At 42.6% G+C, this 26,291-nt stretch overlaps 1 protein-coding gene across 1 annotated transcript in view; it reads left to right on the top strand.

Annotated features, from left to right (window-relative positions):
• Positions 1–26,291, top strand: part of Lrp4 (LDL receptor related protein 4) — a 339,698-nt gene that overhangs the window by 126,815 nt on the left and 186,592 nt on the right. Inside the window, exons 16-17 of the mRNA XM_068388178.1 lie at positions 2,420–2,565; positions 24,531–24,688. Coding sequence (XP_068244279.1) covers positions 2,420–2,565; positions 24,531–24,688 — 304 coding nt within the window. The remainder of the gene's footprint in view (positions 1–2,419; positions 2,566–24,530; positions 24,689–26,291) is intronic.

Raw genomic sequence — 26,291 nt, 5'->3', positions numbered from 1 at the left:
CTATATAAACTATAAAACTTTAACAATAAACGAGGAAGAGAAATTAGAATTGTGTGCTCGAGTGTACCCTAAAGCAAGAGAACTCTAACCCAAGACAGTGGAAGACCTTCTTGGTACAGAGGCTGTGGAAATGCTTATTATTTGCTTCTCTCTTTTTTTCACGTAATTATATTCTTTATATATCCTGTAGATATAATTTGCAAAGTGTCTTCCTTTTAAGTATGTTCTCTATGGATATTTTCTCAAAATTAAGAATGATAGCTTAAGTGGAAAGGGGAAAGTCCTAAATTCTGGAGGTAGTTAAGGTAACATATTTTTTTCCAAGATGGGATAAAAAGTGGTTAAGGGAAGTATAGGTCTTAGTGTAAATCTGAAGATACTAACTATATTTATTTAGGAATGGAATGTGGATAACTTAGAAGGAAAGTCGAAGCTACAATTTTCTATAAAAGATAGCTTTTTGATTTTCTAATATTTTGTGGTGATATTTCGTAATTTTTTTTTAAACTTAACATAGTGATCCATGGTATTGTGAATGCATGTCTTTATTTTCATATAAAACGGGTTAAATGAGAAAATATTAAATATTTTTGTATTGTTATCATTATTAATCAGAATAACCCCGAGACTGCTAGTCTCAAAAAGTAAAAATGATATACAACAAAAATATACACACAATCCCACCGCACACAACCCGAAATATGTAATAGCCAGTTAAACCTAGTCAAGTTAAAATTGGTCTAAGCTAAAAATGGGGTAAAAACTAAGTGGCCATGTATTGATAGCTGCACTCCTTGGAATACGGTCCTCGTCCTCAAATGGCTGTTGACCGTGGTTGCACACTTTGCACTTTGCACCCTTGATTGGCTCACCCCTAGAATCCTCACATTTGGCAAATAGAGACTCCCAGGTTCGTGTCCTTTACTATCTTCAGCCGAAGGTTCTGGTGCAAGTAGGTCTTAAAATTAACAAACCTTAATTGGTATTGAGAAATAAGAGCTGCTTTCAAGTCAGCAGCATTAAGATTATATTAAAAACCAGTTTAATATTTTATCTCGAGACACGCAGTTTAAGGAAAGAACCAACATACGCCGAGGTAAGGCCTTTGCTGTGCGTATCTATACTGTGACGTCATGAGCATGGCGTACGCTACTGTCAAGTTTAGTTGATTTAAAATAGTTCTCCCGATGTTTCGGTAAAGAAAACTTAATGTAGGAGAGGACGTTTAAGGGGTAGCTACAGTATTATTAGGAGAAAGCCAAGAATACAAAAGAAAGAAGAGTGAAGAAAAATTCTTCACACATGCAGTGAAACAGCAAAAGTACTAGCAAACAGGTATATCTTAAAAAGCACTTTTTAATGTAAAATAACTAGAAAAAAATATGTGATTTGTGATTAACAAAGGAATCAACATTAGTTAGTTTGCCTAGATTGAATGACTATAAAAAAAAACATACAGTGGACGGTAGGCGGGGTATTTTGTTACAATTAATAAGAATTCCAGTGTGAATCAAGAGTCAACATTAACCATTAACTTTCAATAATTTTAAATTCTTTTGCTAAGGATTTAATGATAGGGGGCATCTTTGTTTGCTCTTGTTAAAAGTCATATTTGGTGTATTTTATTGGATATTAAAGTTGAAACAAAAATATATATTCCCTGTTGTAATTGGCAACTCAGGGAAGATATACTTTCATAATTTGAATTTAAGCTTTCCTTTTTAAACATATGTTCAGAAGTAATTCTATGATTCATTATGGGTTTGGAAATATTTGTGAAAAGTTTTCTGCTTTTAGTCCTAAACAAACCTCTCCAATTATCTTTGCCATTTGCAGTTTTCTCAAAGTCCTCAACTTAGTAAGTTTCTTGGACAGTAGTATTTTTTCCTGATACTGTATACTGATTTTAAATGCTGAAATTTACTTTAGAACATATTTCTTATTAGTGCTTGGGTTGGCATGGGTGAAAATATTTTGTCCAGAGTTGTACGAAACAAGGAAAATTATAAATTTTCTTGCTTGAATTTTGTTTTCAAGTGCTGTTACCTTTTCTTCCAACCATATAAATGTTCGATAATGAACTTTCCATGAAAGATTAAAGCTAATAGCATCAAAAGAAATATCTATAAGTACCATGGATATTGCAAAGAGATTCCCCTTAAATCCAGGTGTTGTTATTAGTTGTTAGACACTGAAACTGCCATTTTTAGAAACTTATTTTATAGTGATTAATGTTAATTTGTATGACATTCAAGTTAGTTAAATAATGGCTGAACTATTTATTATGTCATTCTTTACTTAGATAAATTAGAATTTTATTTACCAAATAATTTGACTTTTGTTGGATAATAGTTATAATGATTTTTTGCAATTTTTCATACAAATTACTTTATATTGCACTGAAAATTTTATATTTCAGATCAGTCTTGGTAAGCAGCAATATTATATGGCCAAATGGACTTTCAATTGACTGGAAAAACAAAGAACTCTACTGGACAGATGCTAAAGCAAACCTCATTCAAGCCATTGGATTGGATGGAAGAAAGAGAAGAATACTTGTAAAAGGTAATTACCCTATTCATCTTTGTTGACACCTTGATACCTATAACTAGAACTACAACGTTAAATAAAATGTTGTGTCACAAGCATTATTGCTATTTCAGGACATTGTTTAGATGTCTGCATTTAGTATTACAGTAAAGCTGAGAATCCATACAAAATATTTTGGAATAATAGCCAAGTTTTTGGGGGACTTAGGGAGTAAATAGTATTAAAATTTTATATCGCCCCAGCCAGTCTGAGAGTGATAGATGTGTGGCGTCATATCGTTGTTATTACTTGAAGGCATAAGCATTCCCATCATCCTATTCCTAATCGTAGAGGGTTAATACAGTATTCCCTCATCTATTGCTGATAATTGGTTCCAGGCCATCCCGCGGTTGGTGAAAATCTGTGAAGTAGGATTGGCCCCACCTAGGAATTTCTGTAATGTGTGTTTGGGTACCAGAATGTTTAGAATATGCATATTTATACTTTATATATTAATTTTGGGTAAATCTATTTAATTATTAAACCTTAATATTATACATTCTCTGACTCATATATTTTACTTAAATCTATTTAATTATGAAACCTTAGTACTGTATTATACTCTCTCTCTCTCTCTCTCTCTCTCTCTCTCTCTCTCTCTCTCTCTCTCTCTCTCTCTCTTACCATACATATTATGGTGTTCTACACTCACCAATGACAGTAGTATCTTGAGACTTAAGACTCCAGTAATGATGACAATGATGATAACAATGACGACGACGACAATGACAAACCGGTGCAGTTCAATGAATGTGATGATGATGATGGTGTTACTGCACAGGTATAATGAGGCCTTTAAATCAGTTCGGGAACCTCCTTATCGTCAGATATCGGTGCTTGATTGTCAACATTTGCTTCTAAGAGAGGCAAAGAGGCTAGAGTGGCAGAGAAGAGGCTCCCACTCCACACATAGAGGATTCAGGTTCACTCTGAGGCTCTTCTGTTGGATGGGCTGATTATGTAGCTGGGGTTTTTACCTTGGAGAAGACCATGGTGATGGTTAGGTGCTGTTGTTGTTTTTTTTCTTTTTCTCCAAAATGCCCTTGACAGTTCAAGCCATATTATTGTCGATGTCTTGTGCAAATCATTATATTGCCCTTGCCATGTTGCACAATTGTTGCAGGTTCTCCAAGGTAAGGCCACGCTCTTCAATTTCTTTGTCTTGCTCTTCTTCACTTTCTTCTTCCCTTGCAGACCCCGTTATCTCAAGGAGGTCTTCATCTATCATTGGGTCTGAATGGGCATTGATAAGTCCATTGATGTCTTCTATCATGTCGATAAATCTTTCATCCTTGATGACACGAGCAAGCCTCACTGCCTTCTCCACTGCCAAGTGATGAACTTTGTCAGGAGCGAAGCCTGCATAGTCATGTACCACGTTATGTCATAATTTCTTCCAGTAAAAATTTATGGTCTCAGTTTTCATGTCCTTCAATGCTTGCTGGGCATTAGTCAAGCATGAAACCATGTCGTAGTGACGCCGGTATTTTCTTCAAGGTGAAGCCTTCATTGTTAGTCAACTGCTGCGATGGGGCCTTCCATCGTGGAACGAGGGTAGAGTGCCTTAAAGGCACGAATGACAACTTGATCCATCAGCTAAATTAGAAATGTGGTGTTAGAGGGCAAAAACTAGATCTGAACCCCATCATATTGCAGGTCTGTTGCATGGCATCTTACACAGTCCATCAAGAGAAGGACTTTAAAAAGGAGGCCCTTCTGAGCCAGATACAGCTTCACCTGGGGAATGAAGCAATGGAGTAACCATTCGAAGGTCAGGGCTTTCGTTGTCCAGGCCTGAGTTATGCCTCCAATGCATGAGTTGCAGAGCCTTATTTATGTTTTTAAGGCCCGTGGTTTTTTAGCCATATAAATAAGGCCTGGCTTAAGCATAAAGCCTGCAGCATTGTCACACATGATGAGAGCGACATGGTCCTAGTGGGCCTAGAAACCTGGCTTCTTCACTTTATCCATAAAGTAAAGCGGAATGTACTTCCAAAATAGGCCTGTCTCGTCCATGTTAAAAACTTGCTTAGGGAGATAGTTGCCATCACTGATGAGCTTAGGAAACTCATTCTCCACTCAACGATAAGCAGCATTGGTGTCGGAAGAGGCAGCCTCACCATACAAAGGCACGCTTTTGAGGCCGTAACTCATTTAAAATTTATTGAAACAGCCTTTGCTGGGTGTAAAGCCTTGTCCTCGAGGAGGCAAATCACTCGTGGCAGAGCTAGTATTTTCTTGAGGTTCGTCAGGACCATCTTCAACGGCTTCTTTTGCATCTCCTTTGTCGTCATCATCATAGAGAGATTTGGCCTTTGTTCTGACCGTATTAGTGTACAAACTCATGATTTTCCTGCAATCAGCAATCAATAAGGCTAATGCAGCTTCCGTTTTCAAAATTTTATTATTATGCGGAGTTACCACATGTTTTGCTTCATTTTTGAAGCTTATTGCAGCAGTTTTGCAGATGCTAGTCTTTTATTTTATGTAGCGAACTGTCAATTCATTCACTCCAGGATATCATGCCACTGTGGCATAACTTCTGGCCTGTTTTAACATATCTAAAAGTTTGACCTTTTCACTGGTAGTCATCATTTTCCTCTTTCTCTTGGGCTTACTAGAGGAATCTTTCGCACGGGCACGGAAATTAGTATCCATTGTAAGAGCCTAATGAAAAGTTAATTTCGAGCACAACACTAAGATAAGCGAGACACAGTTGACAGCATGAACGAGAGTGGCGTGATACAAAAAGGGAAGAAGCTGGAACAGGATACAATGATGTGCAGCCAATCAGCTCAGGGGAGCATCCACTTATGCTCTCATTCGTTGATCTTACAACGGGAACCAATTATGTGCCTTGTCTGAGTGGCCGTCAGTATGTACAAAGGCTCTGAGGGAGCTTCTCTTTTTGTTTGGCATTCTGGGAAACCGTTTCTCTTGCTCATCATGATGAAACAACGCTGCATTTTGCAATACGGCTGTTGATATGGCTGTACTTTTTTTTTAATGAATATTTTTGAAAATCAGCGATGCACTGAAGCTGTGAAACTTGAACCGCGAAGTGGCAAGGGATTACTTTATATGATAAATCAATTTCTAGGGAAACTGGAATTTGCCATAGAAAATGGATGGGTTCTGGCTCCTTTAGCATTTTTCCCTTTAGGATTAATAGGGGCTAGGACATAATAACTTAACCATTAGGTCTCCAGAATTCTAACTCCTGGCGCGAATATCCTTAAATTTCTTTCAAGTATATCGCATAATCAGGGGACGTATGCTTGATACGACACATAGCGATCTTCACCCCGAATAGCGTTTTCGCTTCGAGGGGGAAAGTGGCCAATTTAGAAGGGGAGCCGTTATCAAGGTACCCTTTCCTCTCGTACTACTGAAGGATATCTAGATGGCGCTGTAGTCAACCCAGCGCACTATTCCTTTAGTTGTAGCGGCCTCGCTCGGTGATTTTCCCTGTTGCTCTCTCGTTACGCTTTGATTTATTGGATTTATAATGCAATCTCCAGCCTCTTCTGCCTCTGGAAAGTTGAGTATTGAATCCTTACAGTGTATAAATTTTAGCTCCTGCTTCATAGTGAAATTAGATTAATTTTAAGAGTGGGAGCGTCGCCAATCACCGGAGGCGCCATGGGCGCTGTCGTTCATAACGCATGTGTTATTTAGTTAGTCTGAATGACTTTCCTGGTTTTTAATAGCATGAATATTTATGGAGCTATTCAGTTATATAATTCTAGGAAGTTATATATTATGTTGATTGTATTCTTTAGAGTTTCGGTGATTTAGGTAACCGAACCTCCCCCGCGCTAGGCTTTCTAGCCTACGCGCTTTAGTTTACCCTCATGCATGATATAAACGACATTCCTAGTTGTAATAGTATTTAAATATGAAGCTATTTAGGCAATTTATACTTGTAAGATATTGATTGCATATATATATTTCCTCTTCCCACGATCGTATATGAGAGAGTTTCGGCAATTAAGGTAACCGAATCTCGCCTGGCACTAAACTACTAGCCTAGGTGCTTTAGTATACTTTCATACATGTTCCCGGTTTACCCTCGTGTATCGTTTTTATCAATTCAGGCGGAGATAGATATCTCCTAGAATTATTATATAAATCGATACTCGTCTCCAGTGGAGATTTAAGGGTATTCCCTTGTCCCTCTGAGTGTAGCTTTAGGCTACAACCGTATCTTGGTCTTGCCACTGAGTAGACCACTGGGCTAGTGTTTTCTGTTCATATCCCTGGCCGGCAGAGAGCCGACTTGGAGTTTTGGTCAGAACCTCAAAGTATTCAGTCTTTTGCCGGCAGGCAGCGGCAGGGTGAGTAGTCACTCCCCTGCCGGCCTCAGCTGCCGGCATAGGAGGCTAGACCTCCCTAGGCCACACCTGAAGTGGTTGTATGTTGCAGCTACCTTCTCCCTGTGGTCTAGAAGACTTGTCCTGTGCTCGCAGACCCTAGGCTGAAGAATATACATTCTTCTGCTGCCTAGTATGGCGGCGGCGGCACTGAAACGATGTTTCTCCCAGGTTAAGAGGGGCCGGCAAACCTGCCGCCCCCCTCTTAACCCAATTGGCAGACCCTAGGTTGAAGAATAGAGATTCTTCTGCTGCCTAGGACGGCGCCGATATTGAAATAGAGTTTCTTCTTTGTGTGTTAGGACCGGCAACCCTGTCGCCTCCTTCCACACTCCATACAGGACCCTTTTCCCTACCCCCTCTGTCCTTTAGCGATGGCCTAGCCATCGCAACTCTTTGGCCGTCATCCTACAATCTCTTCGCTTGCCGGCGGGTTGTGGGGCCAGCCGGGGCTCCTACATAGCAACTGTTTAGTCGCTCAGCCTTCCCTTATGGACGCAAGGCTCCGGGAAAAGCTGTGCCGGCTGGGCTGGCTGCCGGTGGGAGACCCCTATTCTGTAGTGTTCTTCAGTCCTCTCTTGGACTGCCATCCACATACCAGCGACCGGCAGTGACCGGCAACGGTTTGTGTTTGGATGGATGCCTGAATGATACATTCTCCCCTTCCATTTGAACCCTCCCTCTGGAGGAAGGCAGTAAGACTCAATACTTACACCCTTAATTACTGTTAACATACATTAATAAGGTACCCATCACTCCATGCTTTCTCTCTATCTATTAGCTGGTGCCGCCAAGTTCTAACGCCGGCCGGGTCGGCGCTGCCGACCACTACCCCAGCCGGCTAGACACCGGCTGGGCCGGTGCTGCCGGGCATTACCCCAGCACCGCCAGGTGCTAGCTTAGCCGGCAACATGCCGACTAAAAACTACAGTAAATGATTATACAGTAGCCAATATATTTGCAGTATAGATCATACTGCAGACAGAAAACTATAGTATATATTATACAGTAGATATTTTCCAACATACTCTGTGCATCCTTGCACAGTCTTTTGTTGAGACCAATTATATATTGAAAGAAAGATTTCTTTTCAGTAAACTGATAGATGATCAGTTACCATTGACCCACGTTATTAAAACCTTGGGGAAAAAGTCAGTTTTAGGTTACACTTTTCTAACCTTAGAGGTTAGAACCCTTCCCTTGGGTTTCCTGAATAGGAAAACTCTAGGTTTTAATTTTGGGGGAGGTCACAGCAATTGACTGGACAGGAAATACAAGTATGTGTCTTTCCTAGTTCTTTTCTAGCTTGTTTATCCTAAGCTATAATGCAATAATAATAATAATATTTATATAGTTTACCGAGTGAGATAAACTACTGCATACTCATTAAATTTTCCTCTCTTTACAGGAGGACTATCCCAAGTGCCAAGTCGTCTTTAGCAACGTGAGGAGGAAGGACTTCTGTGGCCACATGGAGTGCAGAGTTCATGCCCTCTGCACAGCTACTAAGGGTTCTCTTCGGTACTGGGACTCCCAGGACTGCAAGACTTGCAAGACCTTGGTGACCGAGGCATTTGACGACCCCAAGACAGCGCAGTCAAGGGATGCAGCTCGAGAGAAGCTGCGCAAATGGGTTTGTGGGTTCCAGAAAAACACCACGGGACCCTGCCTTCCCAGCGAAAGGATGCGTGCTTTGCTGTTCCCGAAAGCGGTTGTGGAAGCCGTCATAACCCAATCACGACCGGAGAGCCCTTGCGTTCAGATTGCCGTAGACACGGATGTCTTTGACGCTATGAAGGACATCCACCTAGCTGAAAGGATGTCGGAGGTGTCTGAGGACACCGAAAAGGTCCTCCTAGCAGGAGGTACCAAGGAGTCCACCTTGGCTCCTGAAGATGAAGAAGAGGATGACGTCGAGTCGGAGTCCCTTCCATCGGTTCCGGATCAAGAGCCGTTACCCTCTACATCTTTTGCCCCTCCAGTAGATGACATGAGACAGCCAATGGCCAGTGTCATGGCAATGTTGGAGAGCCTTCGCAAGCAAGGCGAAGAAAGAGAGGCGAAAATAGAAAGGCAGATGGCCCAACTTTTTGCTTCTCAAGGGTCTCGCAAGAGACTTGCTCTGATGTGAATCCCTGGAGGTGTGCAGAATATATGCCAATGACCAGTGGCAAGATATTCATATCGGAGAAGTTGGGAACCATCCCTATTGAGGAAGTTGAATTCTGGACAAACTTCCGGTCTTACCCAGATTGCTTCGTCTGTCTGAAGACGGAACCAACATTGAGGGAGGAGACAGAACCTAAGGAGGTCATAGTACTTGACCACGGTAAGGCTCAGGCTCTTCTATCAAGCAGTCTGAAGGAGAAGGGCTTCACTAACTTTACAGATAAAGGTTTTAAGACGGTGATGAAGGCAATAGAGGCAGGCAAACCTTGCCCTACACTCAAGGACTCTAGACCACTATCCTTGGCCCTGCCCACGAAAAATAAGGACTGGAAGGAAGTCCACCCTACCTTCTCAGTCCGGAAGTTGGAGGCAGATATCGGTGGACGGCAGTTCAGTGAAAATCTCCCTAAGTTGTCTGACTTTCTCTTGCGTAGGGAGCAAGAGACCAAAGAAAGACTGGCTACATCTGTCTCTACAAATTTGTCTTGAGACGACGGCCAGCAACAGTAGGACCTCAGATATGAACATGGTTATGGCCAAAACACATTTGGCTACCTTGGTCAAGGACCTGTATAGCTTTGTTAAAGCCAGACGTGCATGCAGGGAGTTCGTGTTTGCCTCAGCAGCAGTAAAGCACGAACCCAGGAAGCTGATAGCTTCCAATATCTGGGGTAAGGACCTCTTTCCGAGCGAAGTGGTCAAAGAAGTTGTGGACAAGGCTGCCGCGGCGAATAGAAATCTTCTCCAGAAGTGGGGCATGTCGAAGAAAGGAAGTCTTCCCCGGATGAGGATCCCAGCCTAAAAGGAAGACTAAGCGACCTAGGTTGCCCTCTCGCCCTTTCAGACAACAGCAACAACAACAACTTCCCGCAGCTCCCATGAACGCGATGCCCCAGATGGTGGCTCAGCCCCAAACAACATATCAGATGGTGCCTCAGCAGCTGGTTGCCCAGTCACCAGCGTTTAACCCTCGGTTTGAGATAGACCACTACCTTTCGTCCCAAAGGTAGAGGGTCTAAACGGGGCTCCTCTAAATACCCCCAAAGAGGTAAGGGTGGTAAGGGAGGACGCGGTAAAGGAGGTAAATCCTCCGGAGACCAGAAGCAATGAGTTGCTTTAGGTGGGAGGGAGACTCCAACAATTTCAGGATCGTTGGACCTTCGATCCTTAGGCGCACAGCCTAATCAAGAACGGACTTGGATGGAGCTGGAACGAGGTTCCACCACCATTCCCTCAGTTCCTCCAACACTCTACCCCCGTACTGGAATAATACACCCAAGAACTTTCGAGCAAGCGGGTGATAAGGAGAGCAAAGTCCATCAAATTCCAAGGAAGGCTGTTTTGTGTTCCTAAGAAGGATTCAGACAAACTCAGAGTCATCCTGGACTTGTCGCCACTCAACAAGTTCATAGAAAACTACAAGTTCAGGATGTTAACCCTTCGACACATAAGGACCCTACTACCAAAAGGGGCGTACACGGTCTCGATAGGCCTGGCAGATGCCTACTGGCACATTCCAGTCAACTGCCCTCTCTCCTCCTACCCAGGATTCAAGCTACAGAAGAAGAAGTACGTCTTCAGAGCCATGCCCTTCGGACTAAACATAGCCCCAAGGATCTTTACAAAGCTTGCAAACGCAGTCGTTCAACAACTACGCCTAGAAGGTGTCCAGGTAGTAGCGTACCTGGACGATTGGCTGGTATGGGCAGCATTCAAGACGGAATGTATGCAAGCTTCCAACAAAGTGATCCACTTCCTGGAACGTCTGGGATTCAAGATCAACGTCAAAAAGTCTCGACTGTCTCCAGCTCAAGAGTTTCAATGGCTCAGAGTCCATTGGAACTTGAAGTCACACCGTCTCTCCATTCCCCCTGGGAAGAGGAGGGAGATAGCAGTATCTGTCAAGAGACTACTGAAATCCGACGGGATCTCAAGAAGCCAACAGGAAAGAGTACTGGGCTCTCTCCAGTTCGCATCAGTGACAGACCCAGTGCTAAGAGCACAGCTAAAAGATGCGTCAGGAGTCTGGAGAAAATACGCATCAACGCTCGAAGAGATCTAAGAAGACCGATACCGACCCTACTACGATCACTTCTCAAGCCATGGTCGAAGGCCAAGAACCTGAAGAGGACCGTGCCCTTGCAACCACCTCCACCATCAGTCACCATCCATATGGATGCCTTGAAGGAAGGATGGGGAGGTCACTCCCATCAACGGAAAGTTCAAGGGACTTGGTCTTCCCTATTCAAGATCTTCCACATCAACTTACTGGAGGCCATAGCAGTCTTTTTGACACTGAAGAAACTCTCCCCCCACAAATTAGCCCATATAAGGCTGATCATGGACAGCGAGGTGATAATGAGATGTCTGAATCGTCAAGGCTCGAGATCACCCCAAATCAACCACGTGATGTTGTCCATCTTCCGCCTGGCGGAAAAGAAGAGATGGCATTTATCAGCAGTTCACCTCCGAGGGTTCCGCAATGTTACGGCGGACGCTCTGTCCAGGCTCACGCCGATAGAGTCAGAATGGTCCCTAGACGCAGACTCATTCTCCTCCATCTTACGTCAAGTCCCGGAACTGCAGATCGACGTCTTCGCGACGAGCGACAACAAGAATCTACCTCGTTATGTGGCCCCTAACGAGGACCCTCTAGCGGAATCGACGGACATCATGTCCCTCGATTGGAACAGATGGAACTGGATCTACATGTTCCCTTCTACTAATCTCCTAATGAAGATCCTCAACAAGCTGAGATCCATTCGGCGAACGGCAGCTCTAGTGGCTCCCAAGTGGCCAAAGAGCAACTGGTTCCCCATAATTTTGGAACTGAAGCTGAGGCTGGTCCCTATGCCGGACCCAGCACTGTCTCAACAGGTCCAGAAGTCGACTGTATTCACTTCATCACAGAGAACCCAAAGCCTTCATCTCATGATTTTCTCCTTAGCAGTTAAGAAAAGATTTGGGAACAATATGAATCGTATTGGAAAAAGTGAGTTGCTTTCGTTAAAGCAAAAGGACCAAAAGAAATATCAATGGACTTCTGTTTGTCCTTCTTTATCCATCTTCATGAACAAGGTCTGGCAGCCAATATGATAACTACGTGTAAATCAGCTCTGACTAGACCTCTACTATATGCCTTTCAAGTAGACTTGTCAAACGACATCTTTAACAAGATCCCTAAGGCATGTGCTAGACTTAGACCTGCAGCCCTTCCGAAGCCCCTTTCATGGTCCTTAGATAAGGTCCTACACTATGCTTCAACTGTGAGCAATGAGGATTGCTCCCTGAAAGATTTGACTCAGAAAGTAATTTTCCTGTTTGCTATAGCCTCAGGTGCTCGAGTTAGTGAAATAGTGGCTCTATCCAGAGATGAGGGCCATATTCAGTTTACAGAAGCGGGAGAACTGATTCTTTTTCCTGATCCAATATTTCTCGCCAAGAACGAGCTACCCACTAAAAGGTGGGGTCCCTGGAGAATCTGCCCTCTGAAGGAAGATGTCTCGCTGTGTCCAGTTTGTCTAAAGTTCTCTCTTTGAAGAACTTCAAACTTCTGGGGAGGACAGCTCTTTAAAACCTATCCCTAAAACAACTGAGGGTGAAGATCACCTATTTTATTCGTTGAGCGGATCCTGACAGTACACCTGCAGGTCATGATCCAAGGAAAATCGCTTCATCACTGAATTTCTTTCAGTACATGGATTTTGAGTGTCTTCGCTCATACACTGGATGGAAGTCATCCAGAGTATTTTATAAGCACTATGCGAAGCAAGTGAAGAAGATTAAGTGATTTGTGGTGGCAGCAGGTAGTGTACTAAAACCTGTTGTCTAATGCTGCGAAGAACAGTGAATTGATTGGGACGATCAATTAACAAGGTGAAGGTATTGACACCTCTTAAGTGCAATATTTTAATGGGAGTGTCTCCAAGGGGACACTAAGGACTGTTCTAATTAGATAAGGTGAAGAAACATATATATAACACTAGTACCGTGTGTACTTACACAGTGTGAATAGACATTTAACATGAAAATTCATATTAGAAAATTTATCAAATTTTCAAATTACTGTGGCAATGATTAATCAAGCTTTCCCTTTCAGATGAAAACAAGAATTTTCTATGTTTAATTTACTTGTTATGTTTCTCATTATATATACTAGAGTATATATCATACCTGTTATTTCATGTTGGTCAATTCTTGCCAATAAATTGTCAATAGGTATTTGCATCTTATTTCGCCCTACCATTGAATTGTAATAAAAATATATTAGAGTTTGCTTACCCTTCAATAAAACTGCATATATTTTATTATGAACAAAAAAGTAATAATGATTGTTCCAACATGTAATACATACAGAGAGACCTGTATGTAGGGATACTATGTTTGTTCTGATACTATATGCAAACTTTGAGACTTCCTTTCCTGGTTTATGCTTAGCGGTAATGACGTATAACGGTAACGCCATATGTCTCAATGGTCTGGATGACCAAAAGGAAAAATTATCCCAAGGTTAAGGCACTTAAAAAAAAAAAAATCCACAGATACAGTACTTTCTAGTAATTCTCTGGTAAGCTTCCATCAGGACGACATGGCTTAAGCCCAAAAAACGGATTTTGAGCAAAGCGAAAAATCCACTTTTGGGTGAGATAGCCATGTCATCCTGATGGACCCGCCCTCCTTTTCTATAGAAAAGGCCTTGGCAGGATCCCTCCCGAAACTACTATATCTGTAGCACCATGCTCAACGCTACAAGGAATAGCGCGCTGGGTTGACTACAGCGCCATCTAGATACCCTTCAGTAGTACGAGAGGAAAGGGTACCTTGATAACGGCTCCCCTTCTAAATTTGCCACTTTCCCCCTTGAAGCAAAAACGCTATTCGGGGTGAAGATCGCTATGAGTCGTATCAAGCATACGTCCCCTGATTATGTGATATCCTTGAAAGAAATTTAAGGATATTCGCGCCAGGAGTTAGAATTCTGGATTCTCTGGAAATATCTCTGCAGTCAAATATCCCTTAAAAAGCTACCTTAAGGAACCTTCCATCAGGACGACATGGCTATCTTACCCAAAAATATATTTTGAGCGAAAACCTCAAAAAGGTTAAATAATCACGCTTTGCCCTGTTTTCTCACACTCAAAATCACAGGTACCCACCTGTGTCCTTCAGGAGGGGGGAGGGGAGTTCATAACAGTAGAGCGGCTTATTTGCAGTGGAAATAAAGGTTAAATTCGTGGAAAGCACATCATTTACAGTAATCAAAGTCTTTTTCTTTTAGAAATGTTGCGTGTTTTTCTATAAGTTTACCCAAGAGAGTTTTATTTTCACGAGACCGAAAAGCTAAACTAATTAGTTTAGCCTCAGAAAACAGGAATGATGAAGATCAAGTTTCTTATTACTCTGCTTAATGTCAAACACATCAACCAAAAAGGTTACTCCTTTGTACAGTGAGTGACAGAGCCAATTGGTTTAAATAAAGGAGGAACTGTTATGGCTACACCAAAGAGTGCCAATTTCCACCACTTATATTCCTGGGTTGTACCACAAAAGGTTACACTACTTTTATGGTTAAATTGCATTCCTTTTCAGTTGAAGCATAAACTCTGAGCAAAATCTCTTAGTTGAGTATAGAAATTCCTAGTCAAATCAGATTTGTTACCCTTCCAAAGATGATAGGCCTCCTGCTTCTCCATATAAGCATGACTACTGCAACGAGCCGAGAGGAGGTTGTGACTCAAAGACAGGATGAAAGCAACTGAGTAACTTTATTACAGACATTCGCCTTTATATACAAAAACTCAATGCAACAGGAAATTTCTTGCTCAACCGACACCGTACCGGTTAACAGTTAACGGTGAGAAAACAGACCCATTATTTCAGGTTCAATGCAACAGGAAATTTCCTGTTCAACTGAATCCACAACGGTTAACAGTTAACGGTGAGAAAAACATACATGTTATTTCAGGTTCTTTTTAGTGCAAGGGGAGAGCGAATACAAGCATAATCTATACACAAAATGAAATGTCGTTACTATGTACAATTGTGTGACACACGGTTGGTACATGGCTCCCCCCCCTAAAAATGACATACTGTACATATTAAATAGGGCACCCTGATCTAGAGAGGCGAACTGTAGGCGGGTCATCTGGCAGTAGATAAGCAGGTTTTAGACGATCAATGGAGACCCAGTCTTCTTTGCCACGAATGTTTAGTAGGAATGCTTTCGGACTGCGTCGGATCACAAGGAAAGGGCCCGTGTAAGGGGGCGTTAGCGGTGGCTTGCTAGTGTCGTTGCGCAGGAAGACGTGCGTTGCAGAGTGCAAGTCTGTCGAAATTTGATGCTTCGCTGGGGGCTTGTAAGTCCAGCGGCATGGAGTAAATTTTCCCACGCCGTGACGTATGCACTAGAGATCGTCGGAGGAGGTTGTAGAAGGAAAAAATTTGGCAGGGATGACCAACGGGTCGCCATACACCATTTCAGCTGACAAGACGTCAAGGGTGTCTTTAGGAGTGGTCCTTAGTTCTAAGAGGACCCAGGGAAGCTGAGTAAACCAGTTGGAATCCTTGCAGCGGGACATCAAAGCTGCTCTGAGGGTGCGATGAAAGCGTTCAACCATTCCATTGGCAGCGCAGTTGTAGGCAGTTGTCTGATGTAGGGTGATGCCCTGGAGATTCGCTTATGATGTCCACAGTTGAGAGGCGTTGTAATCCAATCCCAGTTGAATGGCAGCCAACGTGTTTCTTGACAGGGCATCGGCAACGGGATTCATTTTCCCAGGGACATATTTAAGGGTGCAATTGTATTAAGCCACGGCGGAGAGATGTCGGCGTTGACGGGCGGACCAGGCGTCAGACTGTTGAGTGAAGGCGTGCACCAGAGGCATGTGGTCTGTGCGAATGACGAAATGGCGAAAGCGATGAACAGCCAAGTGCACCGCCAGCAATTCGCGATCGAAGGAAGAATAACCCGATTCTGCCTTGGACAGTTTTTTGCTGAAGAAGGCCACTGGGCGGGGCAAGTCGTTGACCACCTGCTCGAGTACTGCAGCAATAGCGACGTCGCTGACATCGGTGGAGAGAAGGAGAGGGGCATGTGGGATAGGAAAAGTGAGAGCCGCAGCGGTTGATAGGGCCTTCTTTGCATTGCAGAAGGCTGCTTCTTGAAGGGGACCCCACTTCAGGTCCTTTGGCTTACCCTTGAGGGAGGCGTAGAGGGAAGCAAGAGTGGCGGCAATGGCTGGCAGAAAACGGTGATAATAGTTGATCATGCCCAAGAATTCTTGCAGAGCTTTGACGGTCGAGGGTGCGGGGAAGTCCTGAACGGCTGCTACCTTCTCAGGGAGGGGATGGACTCCTTCAGGAGTAATGCGGTGCCCTAAGAACGACACTTCGTTGGCGCCAAAGGTACACTTGCCGTACCGGACTACAAGGCCGTTTTGTTGCAGGCGGTCGAGCACGATGCGCAGGTGACGGAGGTGTTCCTCTTTTGAGGAGGAGAACACAAGTATGTCATCCACATAACATACACGGAAGGGGAGGTCCCCTAAGATGCCATCCATGAGACGTTGAAACGTGGCCCCAGCATTACGAAGGCCAAAACAGGAGTAATTGAAGGTGTATGTACCAAACGGAGTGGTGATGGCAGTCTTGGGGATGTCTTCTGGGTTCATAGGCACCTGATAATACCCGTTGTGCAGGTAGGAGGTCACGTCAGCGATGTTTGGGAGGGGGTAGTGATCTGGTTCTGTTTGCATGTTCAGGCGCCTGTAATCCCCGTACGGACAGAGGGACCCGTCTTTCTTCAGAACGATGTGTAAGGGTGCCGACCATGGGCTGGAGGCCTTTTGGCAAAGGCCCATTTCCTCCATTTTGGCGAACGTCTGTTTGGCGGCTGCCAATCGTTCCGGTGCCAGACGCCTGAATTTTGCGAAGACTGGGGGTCCCGTCGTCTTGATATGGTGAGAAATACCGTGCTTGGCAGGAGCCGTGGGCATTTGGCGAAGTGGGCGTAGGCATCCGTGGGTGCGCTGATGTGGAGAGCGAGGTTGGAGGGGGCGGGTTGAAGAGGTGTCGACAAGTACGAGTCTGCGTTGACCAATCGTCGGTGGGCGACATCGACCAGAAGGTGGAAATGAGAGGAAATCCACACCGTGGATTGGCAATGTGACGTCAGCAACGAGAAACTTTCAATAATATTTACCGTTTCCAAACAATAGTGTGAGGTTCTCGTAACCGTAGGTTGGTATTGCAGATCCGTTAGCAGCTACCAAGCGGACGTCGGCAGACGTAGACAGACTAAGTCGTTTCCTGAAGGGTTCCCTTAGAAAAAGAGAATGACAAGCACCCGTGTCTACCAAAAATTGCACGCCCGTTCCTGCATCATGTAAAAAGAAAAGATTAGAAACACGGGAGGCAACCGCCACGAGCGATGGCCTACCTACACGTTTTTTTGGTAACTGACAATCCTTGGCACATTTCTTCACGGTTGCCCCAAATCTGGTGTGGTAGTAGCAAAACTGCTGCGGATGGGAGGCAGGAAGTGGCTGTAGAAGTCGTTGGTTGGGGCGCGAGCGAGTGGTGGGTGGTGAGTGGCTTTGTCGCCGCTTCGGACGTCATCGGGTAGGCGTGTATGTCCTACGGCATTCACATCAGCTTCAGTTGACGTTGAATAGGTGTCCTCTTCGTCAGGAGTGGAGGCATTGATGGAGGTCTTGACGTGGCTGTCCATAAAGGCGTCGGCTTTGGTCATCAAGTCCTTTATGGGTAAACTATCGACATCAGGTATGGCAGTGCGTACAGGTTTGGTTAAACGGCGTATCCAAAGGGCACGAAGTAGGTTCATCTCACGAGGAGAGCCGTCTGCGGCAGGTTGCAGGTGAGTGATACTGGTCATTTCCCTGAGGGCGAGCCTAGCCCTTTGGTCCCCCAACGATTGTTGAGAGAGCTGACGACGGTGACTACTGCTGCAGAAGGTATGCTTTGAGGGCCTCATACGCTATTGGGGTGTCTCCCTGTTCCCAAAGCCAGTCGGATATTTCCGGGAAGGTGTCCTCGGGTATCGCTGCGAGAACATAATCTGCTTTGGTGGTTGAGCGAGTCACGCCCTTGATGCAAAACTGGACTTCTGCATGCTGAAACCAAACAAACGCCTCTCCGCTGGCGAATGACGAAAGTTTCTATGGGGCAGCCACAGCGCCAACTTCCACAGAGTCCGCCATAGTACCAACGACGGAAGGGTGAGGGGGGGTGGAAGGCGGGAGGAGCGAGTCGACTTCCAGTGTCACCAATGTGACGAGCCGAGAGAAGGTTGTGACTCAAAGACAGGATGAAAGCAACTGAGTAACTTTATTGCAGACACTCGCCTTTATATACAAAAACTCAATGCAACAGGAAATTTCTTGTTCAACCGACACCGTACCGGTTAACGGTGAGAAAAACAGACCCATTATTTCAGGTTCAATGCAACAGGAAATTTCCTGTTCAACTGAATCCACACCAGCTAACAGTTAACGGTGAGAAAAACATACATGTTATTTCAGGTTCTTTTTAGTGCGAGGGGAGAGCGAAGATACAAGCATAATATATACACAAAATGAAATGTCGTTACTATGTAGGATTGTGTGACACACGGTTGGTACACTACTATCATCATGAAACCAGGGTTTGTATTATAATTTGTACTTTAGCACACGAGAGATGATACACCTATTATTCTTATTACTTGCCAAGGTTCAACCCTAGTTGATAAAGCAGGATGCTATAAGCCTAAGAGCTCCAACATAGAAAATAGCTCAATTAGGAAAAGAAATAAGGAAATAGAAAAACTACAAGAGAAGTAATGAACATTATAAGATAAAACAGTAACAGCATTAAAATATATCGCTCATATGTAAACTATAAAAGCTTAAAAAAGTAAGAGGAAGAGAAACAAGATATAAAAGTGTGCCAGAGTTTACCCTCAAGCAAGAGAACTCTATCCCATGACAGTGGAAGACAATGTTACAGAGGCTATAGCCTTATCCAAGACTAGAGGACAATGGTTTGATTTTGGATTGTCCTTCTCCTAGTAGAACTTATAACTATACCAGATTCTCATTTAAAAGAACAACAGGCTCAACACTATTAAACAATTGTGACCAATTAAAGTTAAAAAAATCATTCAAATTCCATTCAAGTCTGCTTGAGATTTTATATAAATCTTACATTAATATGATACATCAGAATTAGGCTGCTCAGTTTTCACTGCTAATGAAATGAAGGCATGATCAGATGTCCCAACTGGAGAACCAACCTTACTTGTTATAACGTCAGGGAAGTCAATGTACACTAGGTCCAAGTAGTTACCATACCTGTGAGTAGCTTCATTTGTGATTATCTCACAGCCTGATTCAGAGGCAAAGTCCAGAGCTTGGAGAAAGAGAGTTTAACCACTCCCTATGGAGAACATTAAAATCACCAACAAACACAGAAGAGGTCTTTCTATAATCATATTGTATTTTAGCCTTAATAGTAAGAAGACAATTGAAGACAGAATTATTCATGCCTGGATTCTGGTAGATCAAACAAAATGTTGTAACTTGGCTAGTAATATATACTGCACTGTATATATATATATATATATATATATATATATATATATATATATATATATATACATATATATATGTACATATACATATACATATGCATACAGTACATATATATATATATATATATATATATATATATATATATATATATATATATATATATATATAGTTTTGAAGTATTTATTTATAACTCTTTCTACTTCTTTCCAGTTATCACATTAACGTCCCTATACCTATGTAATCACAACTCTCTCTCTCTCTCTCTCTCTCTCTCTCTCTCTATATATATATATATATATATATATATATATATTCATATATATACATATATATTCCATATTGCCACATTGTGGTGGCATTTGGTGTGCCCAGAGAGAGAGAGAGAGAGAGAGAGAGAGAGAGAGAGAGAGAGAGAGAGAGAGAGAGAGAGAGATTCATTATTTATTTTTTATTGATTTTTTTTTTCAATTATAAGAATGTTTCCCTACCTACCTACCTGATTTGATCTAAGGGGACACATCAAATGCCACCACAATGTGGCAACATGGAAAATAATCCCTTCCAATGTTATAGAATCTAAACTAATAGTTGTTATGATCCTAAACATCGACAGTCATTGTACTATGCGATTTCCTTTACTATATACAAAATATATAAAATACCACTCGGATAGCAGACGGATGGGAATAAGAGAGAGATACACATGTTCGAAGGTTGTTTTAGCAGTATGGCTTGAGGTAAATGACCATGGTCTGTACAGACTATATTATGATTTCAAGTCCAAAGAAAGCATACAGTCATATGATGGAAATAAAAATTAAAGTTCATTTAATATGCAATAAAAATAATTCTTTGAAAATACTGTTGTTAATGCTGAGTAGTGTATGTTGGCATCTATCCAAGATTCAGTCTGCGTGATATGGCTGACTCATGATTGTCCTTCTGTTCGATTTATAAACTTTGATTTAGTTTCCATAACCAATAGTTCTGTATTTGCAGGAGAAAATTAAAATATCCAAGCATTTACTGGTAGTTTTAAAGTTAGTCATGTTTCCACTAGGTGAAAAAAGCAGCATTTTTGTTTCTGACAGTACATAGGGTAACAGGCTGACACCAACAAAAAATGTATAATTATGATTTATAGACAGCATTCAAAATATTAATTGGGTTTCTCTTCTTGCACAATAATCACTTCCCTTAAAGTCGATATTACTGTAAAGTTCAACTAATGCATTTACAGTATATGTTAAGCATAGTTTTTCAGGTTTTGCTGTTGTGTGGGAAACCCTTAATGTTCGCTGTATTCCTTCAGAGGCTTGAAGCTCCTCACCCATGACTGTGAAGGCTGTTGACAATGAGTTTCACGTAAGGAATGCTTGGGCTTCAACCTCTTTAGGTCTTTCAGGTAGGCTCTCCATGACTTTTTTGAGCGAGTTAGTAGCCAAGGCCACTTCTTCTCTGGATCCTTGAGTGTCGGGGCTCCTGGTGGTTCACCCATCTAAGCTAAAAAGGGCTGGAAAGTCCCATAAGTATGTGTAAAGGTAAAGCCTTTGAATCAGGCTGTTAGCAAATCATAAGAAGCTACTCACAGGTCTGGTAACTGCTTGGACCTCATATAAACAGACTCCCCCGGCATTATAACAATTAAGGTTGGTTCTCCAGTTGGAACATCTGATCATGCCTAGATTTTATTAGTAGAGAAGACTGAGCAGCCTGTCCCTAATGTATCACACTCATGTAAGATTTATATGAAATCTCAAGCAGACTGGAATGGGATTTTGCATGATCTTTTGGGCTTGAATTGGTCACAATTGTATAGGTGTTGATCTTCTTGCCCCTTTGAATGAGAATCTAGTAAACATAATTGATAGGCGTATCCCTTCTCGTGTGCTAAGGTACCGAATGAAGGAGAAACCATGGTTCAGTGATGATTGTAGACAGGCTTATTTGGAGAACCAGGATGCCTATCATTTTTGGAATGGTAACAGATCAGATTTGATCTAGAATAACTATACTCTGCTTAGAGCTTTTGCTCAGAGTTTATGCCTCAACTGAAAAGGAATATAATTTAACCATAAAAGAAACCCTTTATGATACAACCCAGGAACATAAGTGGTGGATTTCCCTTAAATCTGCACTCTTTGGTGTAGATGCAACAGTTCCTCCTTTACTTATACCAGATGGCTGAGTCACTCACTCTCCAGAGGAAAAGACGACCCTTTTGGCTGATGTGTTTGGCAGTAAACACAGTAATGACAAACTCGAACTTCCTCATTCCTGTTTTCCTGAGACTAAACTAACCAGTTTAGCTTTTCAAACTCGTGAAATTAAAGCTCTGTTGATGGACCTTGATGCTTCAGGAGGTGCAGAGCCAAATGGTATTATTGCTGTGTTTTTTTATAGACTGCAGATTTCTTAGCTCCAAAGTTATCTGTTATTTTGTGCAAGTTAGCAAGAAGAGGAGCTTTTAGCACTAATTGGAGAATTAGTAATGTTACCCCACTATGTAAATGTGTTTGTGGTAGCTCAATTCCAACTAATTACCGCCCAATTTCCATAACACCCATACTATCTAAAGTTTTTGAACGTCTTCTGGCAAAACGTCTTAATAGGTTTGGTGAAGGTAATCATCTGTTCCCTAGTTTGCAATTTGGTTTTCGTAAAGGCCGTGGAGCATGTGATGCCCTTCTTACAATCTCCAATGCTGTACAGAAATCCCTTGATTGTGGTCAGGAAGTTTGTATGATTGGCCTTGATTTTAGTGCTGGGCCTTTGACCGTGTTAATTATGAGGCCCTTGTTTTCAAACTCAAACAGTTGGAAGTGGGTGGGTCGTTTCTTAGCATTATTATTTAATTTTTAAGCAATAGACCTCAAAGAGTTGTTGATGGGCACCATAATTGATATAGGAATGCGATATCTGGTGTTCCACTGGGTAGTCTTGGCCGATTACTTTTCATACTATATACATTTGACATGTGGTTTGGCCTAGAAAACAAGCTTGTTGTTGCCAATGCAGATGATGGTACTCTCTTGGCATCAATTCTATCTCCTGAATGTAGATCTGGGATTGTTAAATCCCTTGATAGAGATCTAGCTAAAATTAGTGCATGGTGCAAATTATGGGGTATGAAGTTGAATCCTAACAAAACTCAAAATATGATTGTAAGTAGGTCAAGGACAGTGGCTCCCCAACATCTGGATCTCAGCATTGATAATGTTTCATTAACTTTGTATGACTTAAAATTTTAGGTGTGATTCTCGACACCAGATTTATTTTTGAGAAACATATTAGGTCTGTGTCTTCTGCAATTGCACAAAAAATGGCTTATTGAGAAAGTCTTAAAGATTTTTGGTGATCAATGTATTCTGAAGAAGTGTTTTAATTCTTTCATTCTACTCTGTTTCGAGAATTATTCTCCCATCTCGTCTTCAGCTGCTGATTCTCATCTTAATTTGTTTGACAGAAACTTACTGTCTATTAAATTTCCTATTCCTGATCTAGATATTAATCTTTGGCACCATTGTTCAATTACTTCATTATGCATGTTGCATAAAGATTTTTCATAATTCTGACCATCCTTTACATTCACATCTTCCTAGACAGTTCCATCCTGTTCTTAATACTAGGCGTGCAGTCAATTCTAATAGTCAACCCTTCATCATGAGTCTCAATACTACACAGTATTCTAGATGTTTTATTCCATCTGTGACCAAGTTGTGGAATGATCTTCCTAATTGGGTTATTGAATCAGTACAACTTCAAAAGTTCAAACTTGCAGCAAATGTTTGTATGTTGAACAGGCTGACATAAGTCACTGTTTATTTGTTTCCTTATTTCCTTTCCTCACTGGGCTATTTTTCCCTGTTGGAGCCCTTGGGCTCATAGCATCTTGCTTTTCCAACTAGGGTTGTAGCTTGGCTGGTAATAATAATAATAATAATAATAATAAGGTGAGCATTATCCATCCCCAGGGCTACCTCAATCCTTGACCTGGCCCCAGTGATTTTCACTCCTTCTCCTGTGCCTGTCACCCTGACCCTGGTGCCTGCGGGTCCGGGGCGGGTACCTCCTCCCTCCTCCCTCTGTGTTTGGTGTTGTGCCTTCGCCCCCGCTCATGGTGGGTTGCCTACCCCTTCCCTTTCTCAGTGAGCCTCTGTGTTGTGGCTCCTACTGGAGCAACCCTTGTGGTGTCTCCCTTTGGCTAAGCATCATCGTTGATGGTCGCTTAGACCTCGACTACTATACTTCTAGAGCCAGGAAGAGGAAGAAATGCGTGCTTTGTTCTCCTCCCCTTCGTCCTCCAACTGATTCTGACTCTTCTTCTAAGACAAAGAAGGACAATAAGAGAAAGAGGTCAAAGAAGTCAAGGAAGGCCAGCTTATCTCCCCTTATGACCAGTGGTCAGGAATAGTAACGTACTTTGTAAAGTTGACAAGGTTAACAACCCAAGAAGATTTGGAGAAGTACTAGAGTTTTATGCTGTTGGATGGGAAGGCAGTCACCTTCTTCACCCACCAGGCAGTAAACCAGTTTGCTAACAAGGTTATGAAGAGACGAGATGCTGTTGTTTCTCACTGTAGGACTTTGACATTAAAACATTAAATTTTCATTTTACAATTTTATATTTTATTGCCCTTTTTCTAATAATTCACTTTTTAAGGGTACAGTATATTATTTTCATGTCATTCTCTAAAATAATAAAATATGAAATGTATTTGATCTTCAATACAAGCTACAAAGATTATGGTCTTTAGAAAATGATTTATTTTTTCATAGTTTTTTAACAGACTTTTATGTGTTTCAACAGATGTATTGCATCCATACGGCATAAGTGTAACAGGACAGTATGTCTACTGGACAGACTGGGAAACTAAATCATTAAATCGTACCTTGAAGAAGGCTGGTAGACCTGTATCAACAATCAGAGAAGGACTGGCTGGAATCATGGACATCAAAGCTTTACCAGTGAGTGTCAGCTTCTTGTATTTAGCAAATGTAATCAATTATGTTGTCCTATTTTTCAACTTGCTTGCAATTATTGGACTGATTCCTTTTACCTCTTCTACTAAACTGACTTTTTTAATGTTACTTTGTTCCTAAACGGCTTACAAACATACGTTCTTTAATTAGGGAGATGGTCGTTAAAAGTTGAGTGATGAGCTGTTATCCACGTGGAGAGTCTTCACTTTTGTTTCAGCAGCTGACACGTATGGACATTCTATCTGCCCCTTATCAAACTTTTTCCTTTTCTTTCTCCTTTCAGGAAGTGATTTCAGTTGTTTAAGAAAGAATGGAAGCAAGAAGTTCGTGTTTGTCAGGGGAAGGGGGGACACTGCAACTGGTATATGGCTAAACAAGTTGTAGCCCCACACTCCCTATAAGCATCTTGTAGGTGGCATGATTGTTTGCAGTCATTCCCATTTGCTTAGTGAAGGTCATAGTTTCTGGTGCAGAGGCAGGAGTGGGCCCTGAAATGGGGGAAGCGAGCGGCTTTCATGGGTGTCTGACTTGGCAATGCCCAAGAAGACTCTGGTGAAGTCTTCGCTGCTTTGGGCTCCTTGATGGGTAAGGCTGCTCTTGCTTCCCCTATGGATACACCCTGGGATCAGTCCCCAGCGCTGCAGGGGCTAGGAGTCCTCAGATCTATTTCAGCTAGCTTTTCAGGTTTTGCTGGTGTGAGGGAAGCCCTCAGTGTTTGCTGCAGCCCTTTAGAGGCTGAGAACTCTTCCACCATGACTGCAAGCTGTTGTTGATAAGTTTGACTTGAGGAAGTTTGGGTTTCCATTAGTCTTTCAGGTACCTCTTCATGACTGTGTTGAGGGAGCTAATGGCCAAGGCTACTTCTCCTTAGTTCCCACTGTACAAGTATCCCAGTGATACCGGTGGTGAAGGCATGGTGGCACTCCCATTTCTGGCGCTTGGAGGTGTTGACCCCATAAGTGGCTATAAGAAGGCCACCAAGACAAAGGTAAGGGTTACCCCTGTTCCTGTAGTTACCCAATCCTTCATCTGGCCCCAGCAATTCCCATCCCTTCTCCTGTGCCCATCACTCTGACCCTTGTGCCAGGGGGTCCGGAGCCAGTTCCTGCTGTGTGTCGGTGGCTGTGACTCCAGTCTGGCTCGTTGCGGGGTTTTGAGGCCTTGTGAGAGTGCATACCCCCCTCCCCTGTGACAGTGTCCCAGTATTGTGACTCCTGTTGGAGCAACCCTTATTGTTTCTTTGTTGTTGTTGTCGATGGTTGCTTAAACCTCAACTGTTCTGCTTGGTAGGCCAGGAGCAAGAGTCAGGAAGAGGAAGAAACTTGTGCACTCTTCTTCCTCCTCCTCCTCCTTCTTGCCCTAATTTTTTTCCTGCGACTCTGAATCTGACGCTTCTAAGATGAAGAGGGGAGAATGAAGAGGTTCAGCTGTAGTCAAAAGGAAAGTTCTCCTTGCAACAACACCTCTTCTGAGGGGGGTTGATGGTGCCCAAGTGGTTTCCATTCCCATGGTTGCTGTAGGTATGACCCTCTGCCATGGTCGAGGTACCTGGCTACCCCAGCAGTCTCAGCTACTCTGGAAGCCCCAG

The sequence above is a fragment of the Palaemon carinicauda genome, chromosome 1 (assembly GCF_036898095.1).
Source record: "Palaemon carinicauda isolate YSFRI2023 chromosome 1, ASM3689809v2, whole genome shotgun sequence".
NCBI classification, from domain to species: Eukaryota; Metazoa; Arthropoda; class Malacostraca; order Decapoda; family Palaemonidae; genus Palaemon; species Palaemon carinicauda.
The sequence above is the reverse complement of the archived record's forward strand: the minus strand, read 5'-3'. Positions and strand labels throughout refer to the sequence as shown.